Consider the following 18519-nt stretch of genomic DNA (forward strand, 5'->3'; position numbering starts at 1 on the left):
TCCATACGGGTAGAGGGATCCTCCTCTGTTGCTCTCCTGAAGGTGTCTTCCCTTTTTCAAACGTCAAAGCTTTATGATCAAGAACACTTTGTGGCTTTGTGACTTGTTCTATTGTTTAATGATGTAGCCACTGATCTCTGTTGCCCTCTGTAGGCGTTCTCAAAGACAGCACCAGAGAGAGAGAGACAAAGAGAGAGAGAGAGACAGAGAGAGAGAGAGAGAGAGAGAGAATATGTGCAAATACTGAGGAAGTAGCAGTAATGTAACATCAACAGAGAGAAAAAGGGAGACTATCAGCAACCAGCTATGCAGCCACCACCCAGAAAGGTAAGGTACCATAGACTACTGGGCAAGAAGAGTTAATATTTATGTTTAGAGTGTGACACTATGTGTCTCTATACTACTTTAATCTCTGCTTCTCTGGCACACCGTCCTTTTAAAGTTAATAACTTTCCCTTTAATACTTAGACAACAAAATATGCATTTTACATAGCGTTCTTCCAAGAGATCATACTGTTTTCAATAGTGGATGCATTTTCTGTAAAAGCATCTGTCTGCAAGTATTAAAAAGATTTTTTGTGAATGCCAATAACAGAACCGAAACTTGAAGTATTTTTTACATGTTCTAAATAAATGCTAAACAAGCTAAACGTGACATTACATCTCGCACACTAGTTGGAGTTGGACTTATATTAGAATTAAGATGACTCCTATGAAAGCAATTACTGTCTCTGTAAGCCATACCTAATTTTACAATTTATGGTTGGCAACATTTGTCATTTTGCTTTAATTTCTGACTTTGATAGAGATTAAGTGTGTTACTGGTAAAATGGAAAAGGGAACAATTACAATTCCAGCAGCACAACAGTAATTTTCAAAAACCTTTACCATAAACCTTTTTAGCAATGATTTTTTTATGTTGTTTGGAAAGCTTTATGATTGTTATTACCTCTTAAGAAATTACGAATTGTTACTCTTAAAAACTACATTTGAATATCATATAAATGAACACCTAACACTAGTTGACATAATTTTTTTAAAATTAAAGATAACTTCAATATTTCAAATGATGAAAGAAGAAGACAAATGTTCTTAGGATGTGACTGTGAATATGTTAAGAACGCCTAGGTTGGCCTTTGATTTACAAACTTCTACCATCAGCAAATTTAATGTTGTCATGAAGTCTTACGGTTGTTTCGAATGAAGAGCCTATCTAATGGCTGTTTAATCACATCTGTAGAATAAAAAGGTGTGGTCATAATATGAACTTAAGTGGGTGGGTTATTGTTTGTTCTCAAATGTAATTTTAAGAATTTAGTCCTGGTAGGTATTAGAAAAAAGTGTGTGTTAAGAGGTTGTCTCTGGAGTTTTGGGCTGTGTCCGAAATTCCATATATAATAGTTTTCAGAATGTTCATAATAGTTAAATTTTTTGTTTGAAGGCCATGGAGAAAAACAGTAAGGGCCTGTGTCCACATATCATCTTTTTCTGACAGAAGCTGTAGTTCTACAGCTACCCTCCGAACACTTTTACAAATATTTCTATTTTCTATTTCAATGTCTCAAGGATTCAAGGATCATTAATTTCCATTATGCAACACAGGGATGCAGAGTGATACAACAAACACATAAAAAACTAAACAAAAACAGTGGTACTATCTGGAAAACATTTTCATCATCCATCCATCCCTCCATTATCAGCCACTATCAGAAAGGTCCTACATTTTCACCAAGACTGTCCGGTGCAGCGCCTGTTTTCCTGCTGCAGCCGCACCAATCCGCCTGTCGATCTCCTGCTCCAAGTTGCCCTCATTTGCGAACAAGACCCCAAGATGCTTGAACTCCTGAGCTTGCGGTAGGCACTCCTTCCCCACGTGGATGGAGCAATCCACCGGTTTCTGGCAGAGCACCATGGCCTCAGATTTGAAGGCGATGACTCTTATTCAATTCAGTTCAATTCAATTTATTTGTATAGCACATTTTCACAAATTACAAATTTGTATTAGAGTGCTTTACAATCTGTACATATAGACATCCCAGTCCCAAAACCTCACATCGGATCAGAAAAAACTCCCAAACAACACACGGGGAAAAAAGGGAAGAAACCTTCAGGAGAGCAACAGAGGAGGATCCCTCTCCAGGATGGACAGGTGCAATCGATGTAATGTGTACAGAAGGAATCATTACACACAAATTAAAACACAGTAACAACAGTGTATGAATAGTTGGTAGTAGGCATATTCCACGATCCAGACCTCGATGATCCAATTCAATTCAGTTCATTTGTATAGCCCAATTTCACAAATTATAAATTTGTCTCGGAGTGCTTTACAATCTGTACACATAGACATCCCTGCCCCAAAACCTCGAATCGGATCAGGAAAAACTCCCAAATAACCCTTCAGGGGGAAAAAAAGGGAAGAAACCTTCAGGAGAGCAACAGAGGAGGATCCCTCTCCAGGATGGACAGGTGAAATAGATGTAATGTGTACAGAAGGACAGATTTAGAGTTAAAATACATTCAATGAATGTGACAGAGTGTATGGATAGTTCATAGTAGGCATATTCCACGATGGAGACCTCCACGATCCATCAGGCAGATGGAGGTAGAGAGGCGGAGTGGACTGAGTCTTAACAGTGGGCGGAGTCTCAACAGTGGGCGGAGTCTCAACAGGACAGTGGCGTAGTCATGAGCAGGAATTCCACGACCCAGACCTCGATGATCCATCAGGCAGATAGGATTTATGCCGTCTCATAGGGTCCGATGACCTTATTAGACGTGAAGTCAAAAGGACTCCGGGAAGAAAGCAGAGTTAGTAATGTATGATTGAGAGATGAAAATTCATCCCTAAGGAGAGAAAAAAAGAGGAGATAGGTGCTCAGTGCATCCTAAAACGTCCCCCGGCAGCTATAAGCCTATAGCAGCATATCAAGGGGCTGGACCAGGGCAAACTTGATTCAGCCCTAACTATAAGCTCTGTCAAAGAGGAAAGTCTTAAGTCTACTCTTAAACGAGGTGACTCTGCCTCCCGGACTGAAATTGGAAGCTGGTTCCATAAAAGAGGAGCTTGATAACTAAAGGCTCTGGCTCCCATTCTACTTTTTAAGACTCTAGGAACTACAAGTAGTCCCGCATTTAGTGAGCGTAGCTCTCTAGTGGGGCAATATGGTACTACAAGCTCCTTAAGATATGATGGTGCATCACCAATCAAGGCTTATAGGATCTATGACATCTCATAGGGTCCATCGAACCCTATGAGACGTGAAGTCAAAAGGACTCCGGGGAGAAAGCAGAGTTAGTATTGTGCAATAGAAAGCTGAAAATTCATCCACAAGGAGGGAGAAAAGAAGAGAGAGGTGCTCAGTGTATCCTAAACGTCCCCCAGCAGTCTATAAGCCTATAGCAGCATATCAAGGGGCTGGACCAGGGCAAACCTGATTCAGCCCTAACTATATGCCCGCCGCTCGGCTACAAAACGCCACAGTGAATGCCGGAGGTCACGGTCCAAAGAGGCCAACAGGACCATATCAGAGAGACAATCCTGAGATCCCCGAACCTGATGTTCTCTGCCTCCCAGCTGCGCCCAGATATCCGTTCCGTGAAAGTCACCCCATACTACCGCAGTACCCACTACAAAAACGGCAAAGGGACCCGGTCGAAAGCCTTCTCCAAGTCTACAAATGTAGACTGGTTGGGCAAACTCCCAGGACTCCTCCAGTAGTCTTGCAAGGGTAAAGAGCTGGTTCCCTGTTCCACAACCAAGACGAAAACCGCACTGCTCCTCTTGAATCTGAGGTGAGCACACTCTCCGCGCCCCCCGTTTGAAGATGGGAACTATCACCCCGGTCTGCCAGTCCATGGGCACTGTTCCTGACATTGAAAAGGCAAGTCAGGGCTTCCGCATCTCAGGGCAGATGACCTTCCGACCACAGCTCCTAGTGGCCGCGTCCACAATAGAGGCTTTGAACATGGTCCTCCCGGATTCTGCCCTTGAGAAGTTCTTCCGGAGGTGGGAGTTGAAGACCTCCCGAATAGGATACTCCGCCTGACATTCCCAGTTCACCTTCACTACACGTTTGGGCTTGCCATGTCTTCTAGTCGGCTCCCCCGCCATCTGATCCAACTCAGATGGCGGGGTGATGATACAATTACAAAGTCAATCATTGATCTCCATTCTAAGGTATTCTGGTACCAGGTACACTTTTTTGTCACCTTATGTTCCAACATAGTGTTTGTTACGGACAAATAATCAATAGCGCGACACCGCTCGGGTTCAGATTGGGCAAGCCGTTCCTCCCAATCACTCCCCGCTTGATTTTCTCTGTCATTGCCCACGGAAGCATTACAGTTTCCAAGGAGGACTATGGAGTTGGCGGGCGGCACCCTTTCCAGGACCCCACTCACCGACTCCAAGAAGGCCGGATACTCCGAACTGCTGTTTGGTGCATAAGCAAAAACAACAGTCAGAGCCTTACTCACCGCAATCCATTGGTGCTCCGAAGCAAGCTCCAACACAGCAGCGCTCAGACGAGGGCCTGGACAACTCCAGAAATGGATAGAGTCCAACCCTTCTCCAGGAGCTTGGCTCCAGAGTCAGTGCTGTTCGTGGACTTGAGCCCAACTATATCTAGCTGGTGCCGGCCACCACCTGCACCAGCTCTGGCTCTTTTCCCGCTAGCGAGGTCACGTTCCAGGTCCCTATGCTGCCAGCAATCAGTTCCTCCAGGCCCCCTGCCCGGCCTGCCACCGGGTCTACATAGCACCGAACCCCATTTCTTGTCCCTGCTATAAGCTATAAGCGCATTATTTCTCCATAATAGTCAAAGAGTGTTTCTTCAATTCATGAAATGATTTGATCATGTATTTGACTAACTACTGTTCTGTAGAACAGTAGGTGTGAAACAGTATAACGGCAAAAAGATTACTGACTTAACAGTGTTGTTTGATAACAAATCTTGACTGATGGCTAGTAATGGGGGAAGTCTAATAGAATATACATTGAATAATTATTTTACTTTTAAGGAGGAGTAGTAACAGGAAATAAGTTATAGTTTATAAGTCCTACATTCAAAATGTTTATAAAGTACATAAAAATATACTTAAAGTACCAAAAACAAAATACTTAGTATGTGTGTACGTATGTTTGTATGTGTGTGTCTGTGCTTGTATGCATGTGCATGTGTGCGTGTGTATGTGCGTTTGTGTGCGTGTATATCTGTGTGTGTGCTTGCCTGCCGTGCATGTGAATGTGCTTGCGTGCGTGCGTGTGTGCATTTGTACATGCTTGCGTGTGTGTACATGTGTGTGCTTGCCTGCGTGTACTTGTGTGTGTGTGTGTGTGCGTGTGTGCGTGCTTGCCTGCGTGTGTATGTGCGTGTGTGTGCGTGCGTGCGTCCCTGTGTGTGTGCTTGCGTCTGTGTGTATGTGTGTATGTGTACGTGCAGGTAAAGGAGAGCCAACAGGTGAAACTGCTGTTCTCAGAGCAGCTCAGCAAATTACAGACAAAACAGCATCAGGACACAGAACTGCTGGAGGAGATCAGGTACGATGTTTACCAGACTATGGAAATCTGCATGAAATCCTCCCATTGTGCAACAGAGGGTCATATGCAAAAAGATAGATGGAGAGTGAGATCATGTCAAATGGCATGTCTGTTGATGCTCTCTGTTGTGTCCCTGTTCCCTAAGGACTTTCAGTAAGCAGCGAGCAGCTATAGAGAAAGAGTATGGTCAGGTGAGTACACATAAGCTATTCTAGTACACTATTAGTCCTATTACTGGAACTTTTTCTTTTCTACTGGAAATGCTCATGCTTTATTGATTTGAGATCCCATATCAGAGCCTGAGTGCTGTGTTGTTGTTTGTTTCCCTTCTCACTTAGTGTGTGTGTTTGTATCTCTTAATAGAGATTTTTCTCTATTTTTGTATTTTTGTTGTGAAGTAACTTGGTGGACTACAACCCCATTAAAGAAATTTACAAGTACAAGTGATCTCATCGTTTAGATGTGATAAAAGTGATCCCATATTTTACATTCAATCTCTTAGCTGGCGTACCAAGTTCTTACCTTCTCATGAAATCTCTAAAGAGAGCTTCATGTCTTGTTTGCACAATGGTGAAGAATGTTCCATATATGTGTGTTTGAACATCTGGTGTGTTTTACCAATCTGGTAATTACAAAAATCTGATTACACACGAACATTGTGGGTATTAGCCTTCCTTTTGGGGATGCATGTCCCGATGACATAATAATTCTACTTTAGGGTGAAGACTTTTTGGTTTAAGTTTAGGGTAAGGAAAGGCTACGGTTAAGGTTAGGGTAAGTGTCAGGATTAACCTGGAAATGGTTATGGTTTTGATTAGGATAAGTCGATAAGAAATTAATGTAACTAAATGTACATGTCCCCAAATGTCATGTGTGTGTGTGTGTGTGTGTTTGTGTGTGTTTGTGTGTGTGTGTGTGTGTGTAGCCAACTCTAGCTTTGCAGGAAATATAAACACAATCTCCTGATCACAGTTGTTGAATTCCTGCCGCCTGAAATGACAGCTGAAAGGTTTTGATTTTTGGTTATAAATCAAAGATTTTGTGATGGTGTGCAGCTCCAAAAATCTTGAACATAAATCATGGCCAATTTCAATATGAGAATAGCAAGTCAAAGAAGTAACAACATATACAAATAACGCAATGTACACAGCTTCATGCAAGTTTAGAGACGAAGAGGTCAGAATGAAATACCGAGAACCAAAGACACAAGACCTTTCTAGTTGATGAATGTAAATACAGAATAATGCAAGGCATTGTGGGAACATCATCATGAGCTTAATGAACACCTTTTATGAGAAAGACCAAAAGTAGCGCCTTCGTAGTTATATTTTCCAGTCGTTTCTTGAGGTGATCTGGTGGTAAACTGCATTTTCAGGCTCTTCAGAGATTAGCAGTCCAGTCCCAGAAAAGAGACTGGCAAAGAGGAAATACAGATGCTATCACATCTGGGTAACAACAAAACACACACACACACACACACACACACACACACACACACACACACACACACACACACACACACACACACACACACACATACTGTGCCCAGCCTTCTCAACTGCTTTCTGTTTAATTTTTTTGAAGATTACTTTATTTACCGAAACCAACAACTAGACTGATTGTTTTTAAGTCATTTTCAGTAAGTATGGAACATTGTTGTTGTGGAAATATAGCATGCATCTCTTCCACTGCAATGCATTACTGTCAGAGAACATGCATTGATTAGCCAGATGCTAATATTGTACAATATTGAAACCAGGCATAATTGTGATTGCCAAAGTCATTTTTAGACACACAAACTATAAGGAATCATTAAAAAAACACACTTGAAAAGTGAAAGTTATGACCCCTTTGATTGTCGGCTTATGCCAGAGAAAAGAAAGTGGGTTGTAGCAAAGGTCCTTGCCTTTAGAAAGAAGGCGAGACATCGACGTCCGCGGGGAGTGAAAGAGGTTAAGATGATAATGCATGATAGCCTCTGGTAATCGACTGTGACAAACTATTAGGCACTGAGTCAATATATTTTCATATATTTGGACACCTTGAAGGACATTCTCGAAGCCCTACAAGAGTCTAGGACAATAACACTAGAGAAGGTTGTGTTTCATATGCGAGCACAAAACAAATAACTGAACACACCTGCATGACCTAAATACTTTTCTTTGTTGCAGGTCAAACTTATTAAAGGATGGTCACAGCCATATATTTTGCCTTCATGCTGGTCAAGTGGCAATTGGATACATGAGCAGGAATATGTCCATTATGGCTATTTACATTATAATAACTAAGGAACATAATACAGGCATGTCTCTCCATTGCAGATATTAGTACCAGTATTGATCATATTCACATATATTTACAGGGAGGTGATTAGATTTGCACTGACACTGACTGAGCTTTTAGAAATAACTTTAAAGTCCATTTAATCAGCGAATGTCAGTTCATTTCTGTGTGTGTTTTCAGAAGTGTGTTTGGTGTGTGGCGGTCAGTGGTAGATGTTACAGCTCAGTCTGCAGCATTACGACTAGCTGCTGCAGAGGAATACCGAAAGCTGATTGGACAAGCATCCAGAAGTCATCGCAATGCAAAGGACGTCCGAACTAAGAAAGTGAGGGAGCTGCAGATAGTAAACCAGTATACAAATACTTACTGACACACTACACTTAGCCATCAGTGTCTACCAAAGGACACTGATGGCTGAATGGATATTTGTTGTTGTTTGTGCATTTGTGTGTGTACGTGTAAGGGCCTGGAGCAGCTCCAAAGGGTACAAGGGGAAGTGGTGGATGCTTTGCAGGAGCTCCACGGGATCAAGAAGAGCTACCACCAACTCAGTCATAATGCCAATGTTGCCAGAGAGAAAGCTGCTGATGCCCAGACCAGGTAAACCAAACACATGCAAAAGATCAGTGGCTTCATTTAAAGGGGTAATAGACACATTTCGTAGCCTCCCTCCTACTCCCCTTAACGTTTCTGAGTATTATTATTAATATTGGTTCCTTTTTCCCTGTTCGTCGGGACTTTCAACATGCACAGGCTGCTTCTCCCTCGCTGCAACCAACACAACCTATGAAGGTAGAAATACACCAAATCCATATGTGGAGCTGGCCGCAAGTTCTATGATGAATACGACCCGGGGTGTTGTCTGACCATTCACCGTATAAGAATTTGCACAATCCTTACTCAACCTCAACTTCATGCAAATTAAGTTCTTACAATTTAAAAAGTCTGCACAAAAAAAAGCCCTGCCAACCTGCCGGAGCAAAACTGAAAGGCAAACAATGACAGAGCAGGAGTAGTTCACAGTTGTTTTATTAGTACAGAACCAAGGGTTGGAATGGTAAGGCTCAGAGTTTGGCTGGACAGGACGTGGGAGAAGAGTGTGTCGGGTAGGTCAGAGAGAATCCGGAACACATAGTTACCAATGGAAGCACGAAGAAAACATTTAAAAAAGGTAAACAAAGAGGACACTAAATTACATTTACACAACAACTTTAAGGATTAAAGATGGGACATGAAAACACATGAAATCAGAAGAATGCAAGCATCACATTTATTCATCAAACATTTAGTTTTGTTATTGAATACAAATCAGGCCTAACAATCAGTTGAGGACTGAGGTGAAAAGCTGAGGTAGAACAACTGTGGGGCTTGATGAGTGGATGGGTTGCATGTATGCCGGTTAATTGGCAGCAGGAGGGCAGGGAGAGTGCCCAGGCAGACAGACAGACACAAACCAACACACAAACAAACACACACACACACACACACACGATAAAACGGATATGAGGAGGAAAGGCACAGCAGAGATCATGACAAATTGAGCATTTACAGTATTTTCCCCTGAGATCACATCTCATGGCAGACATAATTGTATAGGGAAAGTAAGGCCTATAAGGAAGCAATCTGAAAGCAGATGGTGTCAATATGTTAAAGCTATTACATTGTGTAATCAATATTTACTTCATGATAATACATTTAGCAAATAATGTGTCTTTTGCAACTTTAAGAAGAGGCACATCCATACACACATAAGCAATATATGAGACAGTGTTATGGCGTCAGATTTATGTCATATGTTGCAAGCATGATAAAACATGCTCATGGGCAAATTATATTTTTTCATACAAGCATATATTGACTGCCACTCGCTTAATAGTGGAACACTTGGTGGATGAAAGCAGCAGGAGGTTGGTGCTCAAAAGCAGTCAAAGTTCATGGACAATGTTAAAATGACTGATGTTGAATATTATCTGCCCATTATTGTTTTTGTTGCTGCTGTTTACATTCCATATGATGCAAATTATAAAAATGCTCTACAGGAATGTACTGTTGTTTTTGTTTTGTTCATCATTTGTGTTTGTTGTGTTACAGATAGGCTACACCTGAGTTTCATTGTGCATCCCTATGTTGCATAATGACAATAAAGGATCCTTGAGTCCCCTTAAAAAAATAGAGAAAGTCTACGTGGCAATTTGTTATAAAGTGATAAACTGAACATCAAATTGGCTACTTATTGGAATTAAATTCCGTTAGTGTGATCTAATTAGCTCTATACCAAAACATTAACATCTGAATAGCCACAACTTCCTTGTGAAGTGTGTTCTCACTTCTATTTTAGAAGCATTACTTTGCTTTGCACATATTGTGAATCTTAATGGTTACTTTCTCGCATTAAATCCTCCAAACTAATTTTGTAACAACGAAGAGTTCAAAAACAGTTCTTTGGAAGAAAAAGAGGCAGTTTATACAGTTAATATGCTTATAATTAGTACATGTGATCAAAAGATGAAAAGTAAGTCATGTAATTCAGGCCTGACCAGGGCCACACTGCCTGTGTTGGGAGCAGCACATGTTCAGTTTATTTTGTATAGCCCAATATCGCAAATTACAAATTTGCCTCAGAGGGCTTTACAATCTGTACACATACGACATCCCTGTCCCAGGACCTCACATCGGATCAGGAAAAACTCCCAAAAAATAGAAAAAAACCTTTCACAGGGAAAAAAGGGAAGAAACCTTCAGGAGAGCAACAGAGGAGGATCCCTCTCCCCGGATGGACAGAAGCAATATATGTCATGTGTACAGAAGGAATCATTTCAAAGTTACAACACATTCAATGAGTATGACAGAGTGTATGAATAGTTTGTGGTAGGCATGGACCACGATCCAGACCTCCATGATTCATCAGGTAGATCGAGGTAGAGAGGAGGAGTGGGCAGGGCATCAGTAGGGCCATGGCATCAGACCCAGTCAGGTCCAATGGACCCTATGAGATGTGAAGTCACAAGGACTCCGGGGAGGAAGCAGAGTTAATAATATGCAAGATTGTGACAGGTGTCAAGCCATCACTGGTAGGTTCTCCTTGTCAGCACCAATGAATGAGTAGTCGGAGGGATACTTGGTAATATCTTTTATTACTTCCGACCCCAGACAGTGTCTCTGCTCGGCACTCTCCCATCTTCCTCCTGTCCAGCTCCTTTATGCAGACAAAGCCTCGCAGATACACAAACACAGATTGTCATCAGCTGGTCTGATTGTCATCAGACCAGCTGATGACAATCAGACACCGTTCCCTGAACCACACCCCCGCTCCACCCACTCTGCAGCCGAGCTTAAACACACCCCGCTGCCACATACCTCCACCGCCCGACTTCGGCCGGGGCAACATCCGGCCTAACCTACTCCCCCTCCCCCCCATGAGAGCGGGAGAGGAAGTCGGCCACGACCATCTGTGTCCCCGGCCTATGGATCACCTTGAAATTAAAAGGCTGTAAAGCCAGATACCACCGAGTGATTCGGGCGTTGGTATCTTTCATGCGGTGGAGCCATTGGAGCGGGCGTGGTCCGACCAGAGGGTGAATGAGCGTCCCAGGAGGTAGTAGCGCAGGGAGTCGACCGCCCACCGGATGGCGAGGCACTCCTTCTCCACCGTGCTGTACCTGCCTCCCTCTCCGACAGCTTGCGGCTGATGTACAGCACGGGCGGTCAAACCCTCTACCTGCTGGGACAAAACGGCCCCCAGCCCTCTGTTCGACGCATCAGTCTGCAGAGTAAAAGGGAGAGAGAAGTTAGGTGTGTGAAGGAGTGGTTCCCCACAGAGAGCTTGCTTTACCTCCTCAAACACCAACTGGCACCGCTCCGTCCACTGGACCGGATCTGAGGCACCTTTCCGGGTCAGGTCAGTCAAGGGGCTGGTCAGCTCCGCAAAGTTCGGGATGAACTGCCTGTAATAGCCCGCCAGCCCCAAAAACTGCCTCACCTCTTTTTTAGTCTTGGGCCGCGGGCAGGCTGCGATGGCGGCGGTCTTGTCCACCTGAGGGCGCACCTGCCCGGCGCCCAAGTGGTACCCCAGATACCGTACCTCCCTCCGTCCAACTGCACACTTCCCCGGGTTGGCCGTGGCCCGCCTGCCTCAGGGACTCCAGCACGCGACCACCCGCTGCACATGCTCCGCCCAGGTGGTGCTGTGTATGATCACATCATCCAGGTAGGCGGCAGCATATGCAGCGTCGGACGCAGCACCCGTCCATGAGGCGTTGAAAGGTGGCTGGGGCTCCGAACAACCCAAAGGGAAGCGTGGTGAATTGGTATAACCCAAACGGAGTGGAGAAGGCCGTTTTTTCCTTAGACTCTGGCGACAGAGGAATCTGCCAGTAGCCCTTGGTTAAATCCAGTGTCGTAAAGAAACACGCAGTGCCCAGTCGGTCCAGGAGCTCATCGACCCGGGGCATTGGGTAAGCATCGAACCGTGACACATCGTTCACCCTGCGATAGTCCACGCAGAACCGAATAGACCCATCCTTCTTGACCACAAGAACAATGGGGCTACACCAGACACTGTGGGACTCTTCTATTACCCCCATCTCCAGCATTGCAGCCAATTCCCGCTGAACCACCTTTCTCTTGTGTTCAGGTAACCTGTAGGGTCGTAAACGCACCGTCACGCCCGGAGGAGTCTCAATCTCATGCTCTATGAGGTTTGTGCATCCTGGAAGGAGAGAGAACACATCAGCAAACTGCTTCTGCAACCGGGCAATGTCTGTTTTCTGGGTCCCGGAGAGACGGTCTTCACAAAGGAGCGAGGCCGGATTGGTGGATTTTGGGACCTCAGGCCCCAGCTCCTCTCTCTCAGATACCGAGGACACCAGAGAAACAGACTCCGCCTCCCTCCATGCTTTTAGGAGGTTGAGGTGGTAAATCTGTGTAGCTCCGCCCCTATCAGAACGCACCACCTCATAGTCGACATCCCCCACTCGCCGTGTGACCACAAAGGACCCTTGCCACTTGGCGAGGAGTTTAGAGCTGGAAGAAGGAAGCAATACAAGTACCTTCTCTCCCGGTGTGAATTGTCTCAGCCTGGCACCTCTGTTGTACAGCCGCTGCTGACGCTCCTGGGCCTGGAGCAAATTCTCACGTGACAGCTGACCTAGTGTGTGGAGCTTTGCTCGCAGGTCCAGGACGTGTTGGATCTCGTTTTTACTGGTGCTCGGCCCCTCCTCCCAGTTTTCTTTAATGAGGTCGAGCACCCCCCGTGGAGTCCTGCCGAACAAAAGTTCAAAGAGAGAAAATCCCGTGGAGGCCTGGGGAACCTCCCGTACTGCAAACAACAGAGAGTCAAGCCATTTATCCCAATTACGTTCATCGTCATTAATAAATTTACGGATCATGGACTTCAAAGTCTTATTCAGACGCTCCACCAGACCGTCTGTCTGTGGGTGGTACACACTGGTCCGAATAGACTTGATGCCCAGTAAACCGTAAAGTTCTCAGTGTTCTTGACATGAAATGGGTGCCCTGGTCAGTCAGAATCTCTTTCGGGATTCCGACTCGGGAGATGACCTGAAACAGCGCCTGCGCGACACTCTTTGCAGAAATGTTGCGCAAGGGCACCGCCTCTGGGTATCGTGTTGCGTAATCCACGAAGACTAACACAAAGCGATATCCGCGTGCACTCCGGTGAAATGGCCCGATGAGGTCCATAGCGATTCGCTCAAATGGAACCTCCATTAATGGCAGAGGGCGCAAAGGTGCCCTCGGAATGGCCGGAGGGTTTACCAATTGACACTCCGGGCAGGACGCACACCCACGGCGCACATCCGCCCGGATGCCCGGCCAATAAAATCGGGTCATTATCCGGTCCAGAGTTTTATCATATCCCATGTTACCAGCCTGGAAAACCATTTCCCGGCGGCTCTTCGGCACCAGCAACTGGGTGCTTTCCTGCCCTGTGTGAGTGTCACGGCTCACTCTGTACAGTCTGTCCCTGATCAATGTGAAGTGCGGATATGTCTGCGCTGCGTCAGGGCGCACCAGCTGACCATCAATTCGTATCACTTGGTCAAAGGCTGAGCGTAGAGTATCATCCCGAGACTGCTCGAGTGGAAAATCTTCCATGGAGTGAAACTCGGGAGCCGGAGGAGTCTCCCTAGGAGGCTCCGCCGGTTCCCCCTCCCCGTCTGCAGTGTCGGACAACCTCGCGTCACCGCTGAGCACGGCGCACACACCGCATGACCCTGTCTGCCGTGAACGCACCCCCGCAGCCTTCCCCATTAACTTGTCAAAGCCCGGCCAATCGGTTCCCAAGGGACTACCTGTGGGTTGGGAAGGGTGCCGGTGTTTGCTGGGGCCTGTATGGGTCGCGTCAGTGGCCGCGTCGGCCTGGCTGGAGCCAGTGAGCTGTCGCTGTCCACCTGCCCGCCGGGGTGCACCGCCAGGTGATCCTCCGCCAGTGCAATGGCGGCCTCCAGCGACGTGGGGCCGTGACAGCGGACCCACTCTGCTGTTCCGGTCGGCAGCCCCTCCACGAACTGCTCCCTGACGACCTTCTCCACCGCCGCCTGCGCCCCTCCGGAGTTCCCGGGCTGTAGCCATCTGGTGGCGGCGTCCTTCAGCTGGTGTGCGTAGGCAAACGGCCGGTCTTTGGGTCCCAGCGTTGCCTCCCGGAACCTCCGCTGGTGGTCCTGCGGAGTCAGTCCCAGCCGATCAATGACGGTTTTACGCACAGCCGTGTAATTGTGCCGCGCTGTCGGGGACAGCGACAGCGCCGCTGTCTGCGCCTCCCCGGTGAGAAGAGGCAGTAGACGGACCGCCCACTCCCCCGCCGGCCAGCCACACGCCTCCGCCATCACCTCAAACGTTTCCAGAAACGATTGAACGTCATCTGCCTGAGTCATCTTCGAGACCTCCACCCCCGCCCAGGGTGGAGGGTTTGGTGGAGCCGCAGCTGTCCGGGCGGCGAGCCGCTCCAGGGCTTCCGTCTGCCTCTCTGCCTGGGCCAGGAGTGCCCCCAAGAGTTGCCGGTTTGCCTCTGTCTGGTCCCGTTGAAAAGCTGCCATCCCCTCCAGCATCTGCCCCAGCACCATCAATAGCTGGGTCGGCAGATCTGAGTGTTGCCGGCTGCTCTCCATGTGCTTTTCCAAAAAAAAACAATTCTTTTTTTTTTCTCCAAAAAAAACCCCTCCACGTTTGGCTCCAGATTGGCTCCAGTGTGACAGGTGTCAAGCCGTCACTGGTAGGTTCTCCTTGTCAGCACCAATGAATGAGTAGTCGGAGGGATACTTGGTAATATCTTTTATTACTTCCGACCCCAGACAGTGTCTCTGCTCGGCACTCTCCCATCTTCCTCCTGTCCAGCTCCTTTATGGAGACAAAGCCTCGCAGATACACAAACACAGATTGTCATCAGACCAGCTGATGACAATCAGACACCGTTCCCTGAACCACACCCCCGCTCCACCCACTCTGCAGCCGAGCTTAAACACACCCCGCTGCCACAAAGATGAAAATTCATCCACAAGTAGAGAGAGAAGAGGCGATAGGTGCTCAGTGTATCCTAAAATGTCCCCCAGCAACCTATAAGCCTATAAGCCACATGTGCATTGCGGAACCTTATGCTTTTTATTTCGACACCTAAATCAACATGTTAGATCATCCAGAGGTTGTGTGTCTCTTCTAGAGATGTAAGGTTTATTTTCTTTGCAAAAGTAGACAGTCTCAGATAGTGTGGCAACACTATGTATTGTGTCATTGTATTGTATTTTATTTTATTTACATCTTACATGTCATCAATATGTTTTGATTGTGTCTTCCAGAGCCAGAAAGAGTGAACATGGGATTTTCCACTTTAAAACAGGAATACATAAGATGACCACGAAGGTATGAATCTAAAACTAACTATGTTATAATAGTTGTACTTCATAACAGAAATGAGCTACATAACTACTACGATAAGACCATACTGTGCCTTTGGTCCCTAAATGGAAGTTTCAGTCATAACATTTATTTCAATTACATTTTTCAATTCAAAATATCGGTAGGGGGGGCATCAGCAGGGCCTTGGCAGGAGGCTAGGGCCAACGGGTAGGAGGCATCACGAAGGAGGTGGGACCAATGAGGCCAGGCCTTTGAGGCAGGAGGCACAAAGAAGGAGGCAAGGCCATTGGGAAGGAGGCCAGGCCCAGGCCAGGGCTGGATGCAGGAAGCAGGGGCAAGGATTCAGGACCCAGGAGCCCGGACCAGCTTCAGACACAACCAGGTCCAATGGTCCCTATGAGGCGAGAAGTCACAAAGACCCCGGGGAAGAAGTAGAGTTAGTAATGTGCAATGAAGAGCCTTGAATTCGTCCATAAGGAGAGTGAGACGAGGAGAGAGCGTCTCCTAAAACATCCTCCAGCAACCTATAAGCCTATAGCAGCATATCTAGGGGCTGTGTCTGACCCCCAGACTGAAAGTGGAAAATGGTTCCATAAAAGAGGAGCTTGATAACTGAAGGCTTTGGCTCCCATCCTCATCCTACTTTTTAGGATTGTAGGAACCAAAAGTAGTTCCGTATTTAGTGAGTGCAGCTCTCTCGTGGGGCAATATGGTACTACAAGCTCCTTAAGATATGATTTCTCACCAATTAAGGCTTTCTAGGTGAGGAGAATAATTTCAAATGTGATTATTGATTTTACAGGGAGCCAGTGCAGAGCAGCTAATAAAGGGGAAATGTGATCTATTTTCTTAATTTGTGAGAGTACACAGGCTGCAGCATTCTGGATTAACTGGCTGGATTTAAGAGATTTATTAGATCAGCCGGATGAAAAGGTATTTGCAGTAATCTGGTCTAGAAGTAACAAACGTGTCCAGTTTTTCTGCATCTTTTTCAGACAAGATGTGCCTGATTTTTTAAATGTTACGTCGTAGATGAAAACATGCAGACCTTGAGATTTGCTTCACGTGGGAGTTAAAGGACAAGTCCTGATCAAAGAGGTAATGCTGAGATGTTCTAAGGTGTTTTTGCCAGGGCAATGCAAACTACAGAAATTACATCATCAAATAATTGATCTCTGAGGTGTTCAGGGATGAGTAAAATAACTTCAGTTTTGTCTGAGTTTAACATCAGGAAGTTGCAGGTCATCCATGTTTTTATGTCTTTAAGACATGCTTGGATTTTAGTGAGCTGGTTGGACTCCTCTGGTTTCATTGATAGATATAATTGAGTATTATCTGCAGAACAATGAAAGTTTATGGAGTGTTTCCTGATAATATTGCCAAAAGGAAGCATTGCTAAGGTAAATAAAATTGGTCCAAGCACAGAACCTTGTGGAACTCCATGACTGACGTTGGTGGTCATCGAGGCTTCATCGTTTAAAAAAACAAATTGAAATAAGATTTAAGTGCGGTAACTGAAATGCCAATTGACTGATCCCGTCTCTGTAATAGGATGTCATGGTCAATGGTGTTGAACGCAGCAGTAAGGTCTAAAAAAAATAATACAGAGATGAGTCCTTTATCAGCACGAAGGTCTAACAAAACAAGTACAGAGATGAGTCCTTATATGATGCAATTAGGAGGTCATTGGTTATATTCACCTGTGCTGTCTATATGCTGTGGTGTTTTCTAAATCCTGACTGAAACTCCTCAAATAAACTATTATGACGTAGAAAGTCACACATCTGATTTCCGACTACTTTCTCAACGATCTTAGAGAGGAAGGGAAAGTTAGAGATCGGTCTGTAATTAGCCCACACTAATGATGCTCAGATGTGCACCGCTGCTGTGATTTTTGAAATTCCCCCACTGTGGGACAAATAAAGGAATATCATATCATATCATATCAACACCTCTGGATCAAGAGTGGGCTTCTTCATGAGACATTTAATTACAGCTACTTTGAACATTCAACTCAACCTAATCCATATATGAGTCCAGTCAACTTTATTTATACAGTATAGCCAAAAAATCACAAATTTGATAATATGAGGTGAACTAGAAATATTCCCTTGCTGGCAGATATACATGGCTATGAGTAAGCAGTCTTACTCACATTTAAGACAACTTGATTTTAAGCTATGTTTATTTTCAATTAGTTTTGCCTCTTTAAATACAGTCAGATCATCATGAGCACAATATTTTATTTGTATATAATGCAAGGCTGTTTAATTTATGAAGGATTGTTCAAAAACAGGGTGCAACTACAGGGCCCCCTCAACTTGTTGTCCAGCTAAATAAAGCTTGAGTCATAGAAAAACATTAAAACAATCTTACCAAACATGTTCAGCTTCTAACATAATAGCAAGCAGAGTTGCTTGTGTCCACCTGATTAATGTAAGTCCACTATTTTCCTCCTTTTCATTTATTTTCGTTTTAGTTTCTAGTTTGGTTTCCTCTGTCAGCTGAAGTAAATAGGAAATATCTGTCTCTTTAGCTGCAAAATGCTCCACTATATGCCGCTGCTACTTTCTGCTGTTTGGAGCTGAGCAGGTAGTGCAAACTGGATTTATCTTCAGTTTACTTGAATCCCTGGCGACAGGGTTAATGATAATGCAGCGGTCACACTGTAGAGTGACATTTGCTCGTCCACAAGAGATACTGTAGATGAGGGCCTGAAGTTTGGTGACAGACAATTTGTGAGTGTAGCTGAACTGGTGTAGCTGCAAGCTAGCATTTTTTGTTTTTTGTTAAAGAAGAAGTCAAACTGTCTGCACAACATT

The 18519-nt window shown here is 45.2% G+C and overlaps 1 protein-coding gene across 1 annotated transcript in view; it reads left to right on the top strand.

Moving 5' to 3' along the window:
• The first annotated feature begins 306 nt into the window (after positions 1-306).
• LOC130210140 (F-BAR and double SH3 domains protein 1-like) overlaps positions 307-18519 on the top strand; it is a 31821-nt gene continuing 13608 nt past the window's right edge. Inside the window, exons 1-7 of the mRNA XM_056440129.1 lie at positions 307-327; positions 5445-5542; positions 5688-5733; positions 6918-6991; positions 8006-8150; positions 8289-8425; positions 15637-15700. Coding sequence (XP_056296104.1) covers positions 307-327; positions 5445-5542; positions 5688-5733; positions 6918-6991; positions 8006-8150; positions 8289-8425; positions 15637-15700 — 585 coding nt within the window. The remainder of the gene's footprint in view (positions 328-5444; positions 5543-5687; positions 5734-6917; positions 6992-8005; positions 8151-8288; positions 8426-15636; positions 15701-18519) is intronic.

This window comes from Pseudoliparis swirei, chromosome 19 (assembly GCF_029220125.1).
Source record: "Pseudoliparis swirei isolate HS2019 ecotype Mariana Trench chromosome 19, NWPU_hadal_v1, whole genome shotgun sequence".
Lineage (NCBI taxonomy): Eukaryota > Metazoa > Chordata > Actinopteri > Perciformes > Liparidae > Pseudoliparis > Pseudoliparis swirei.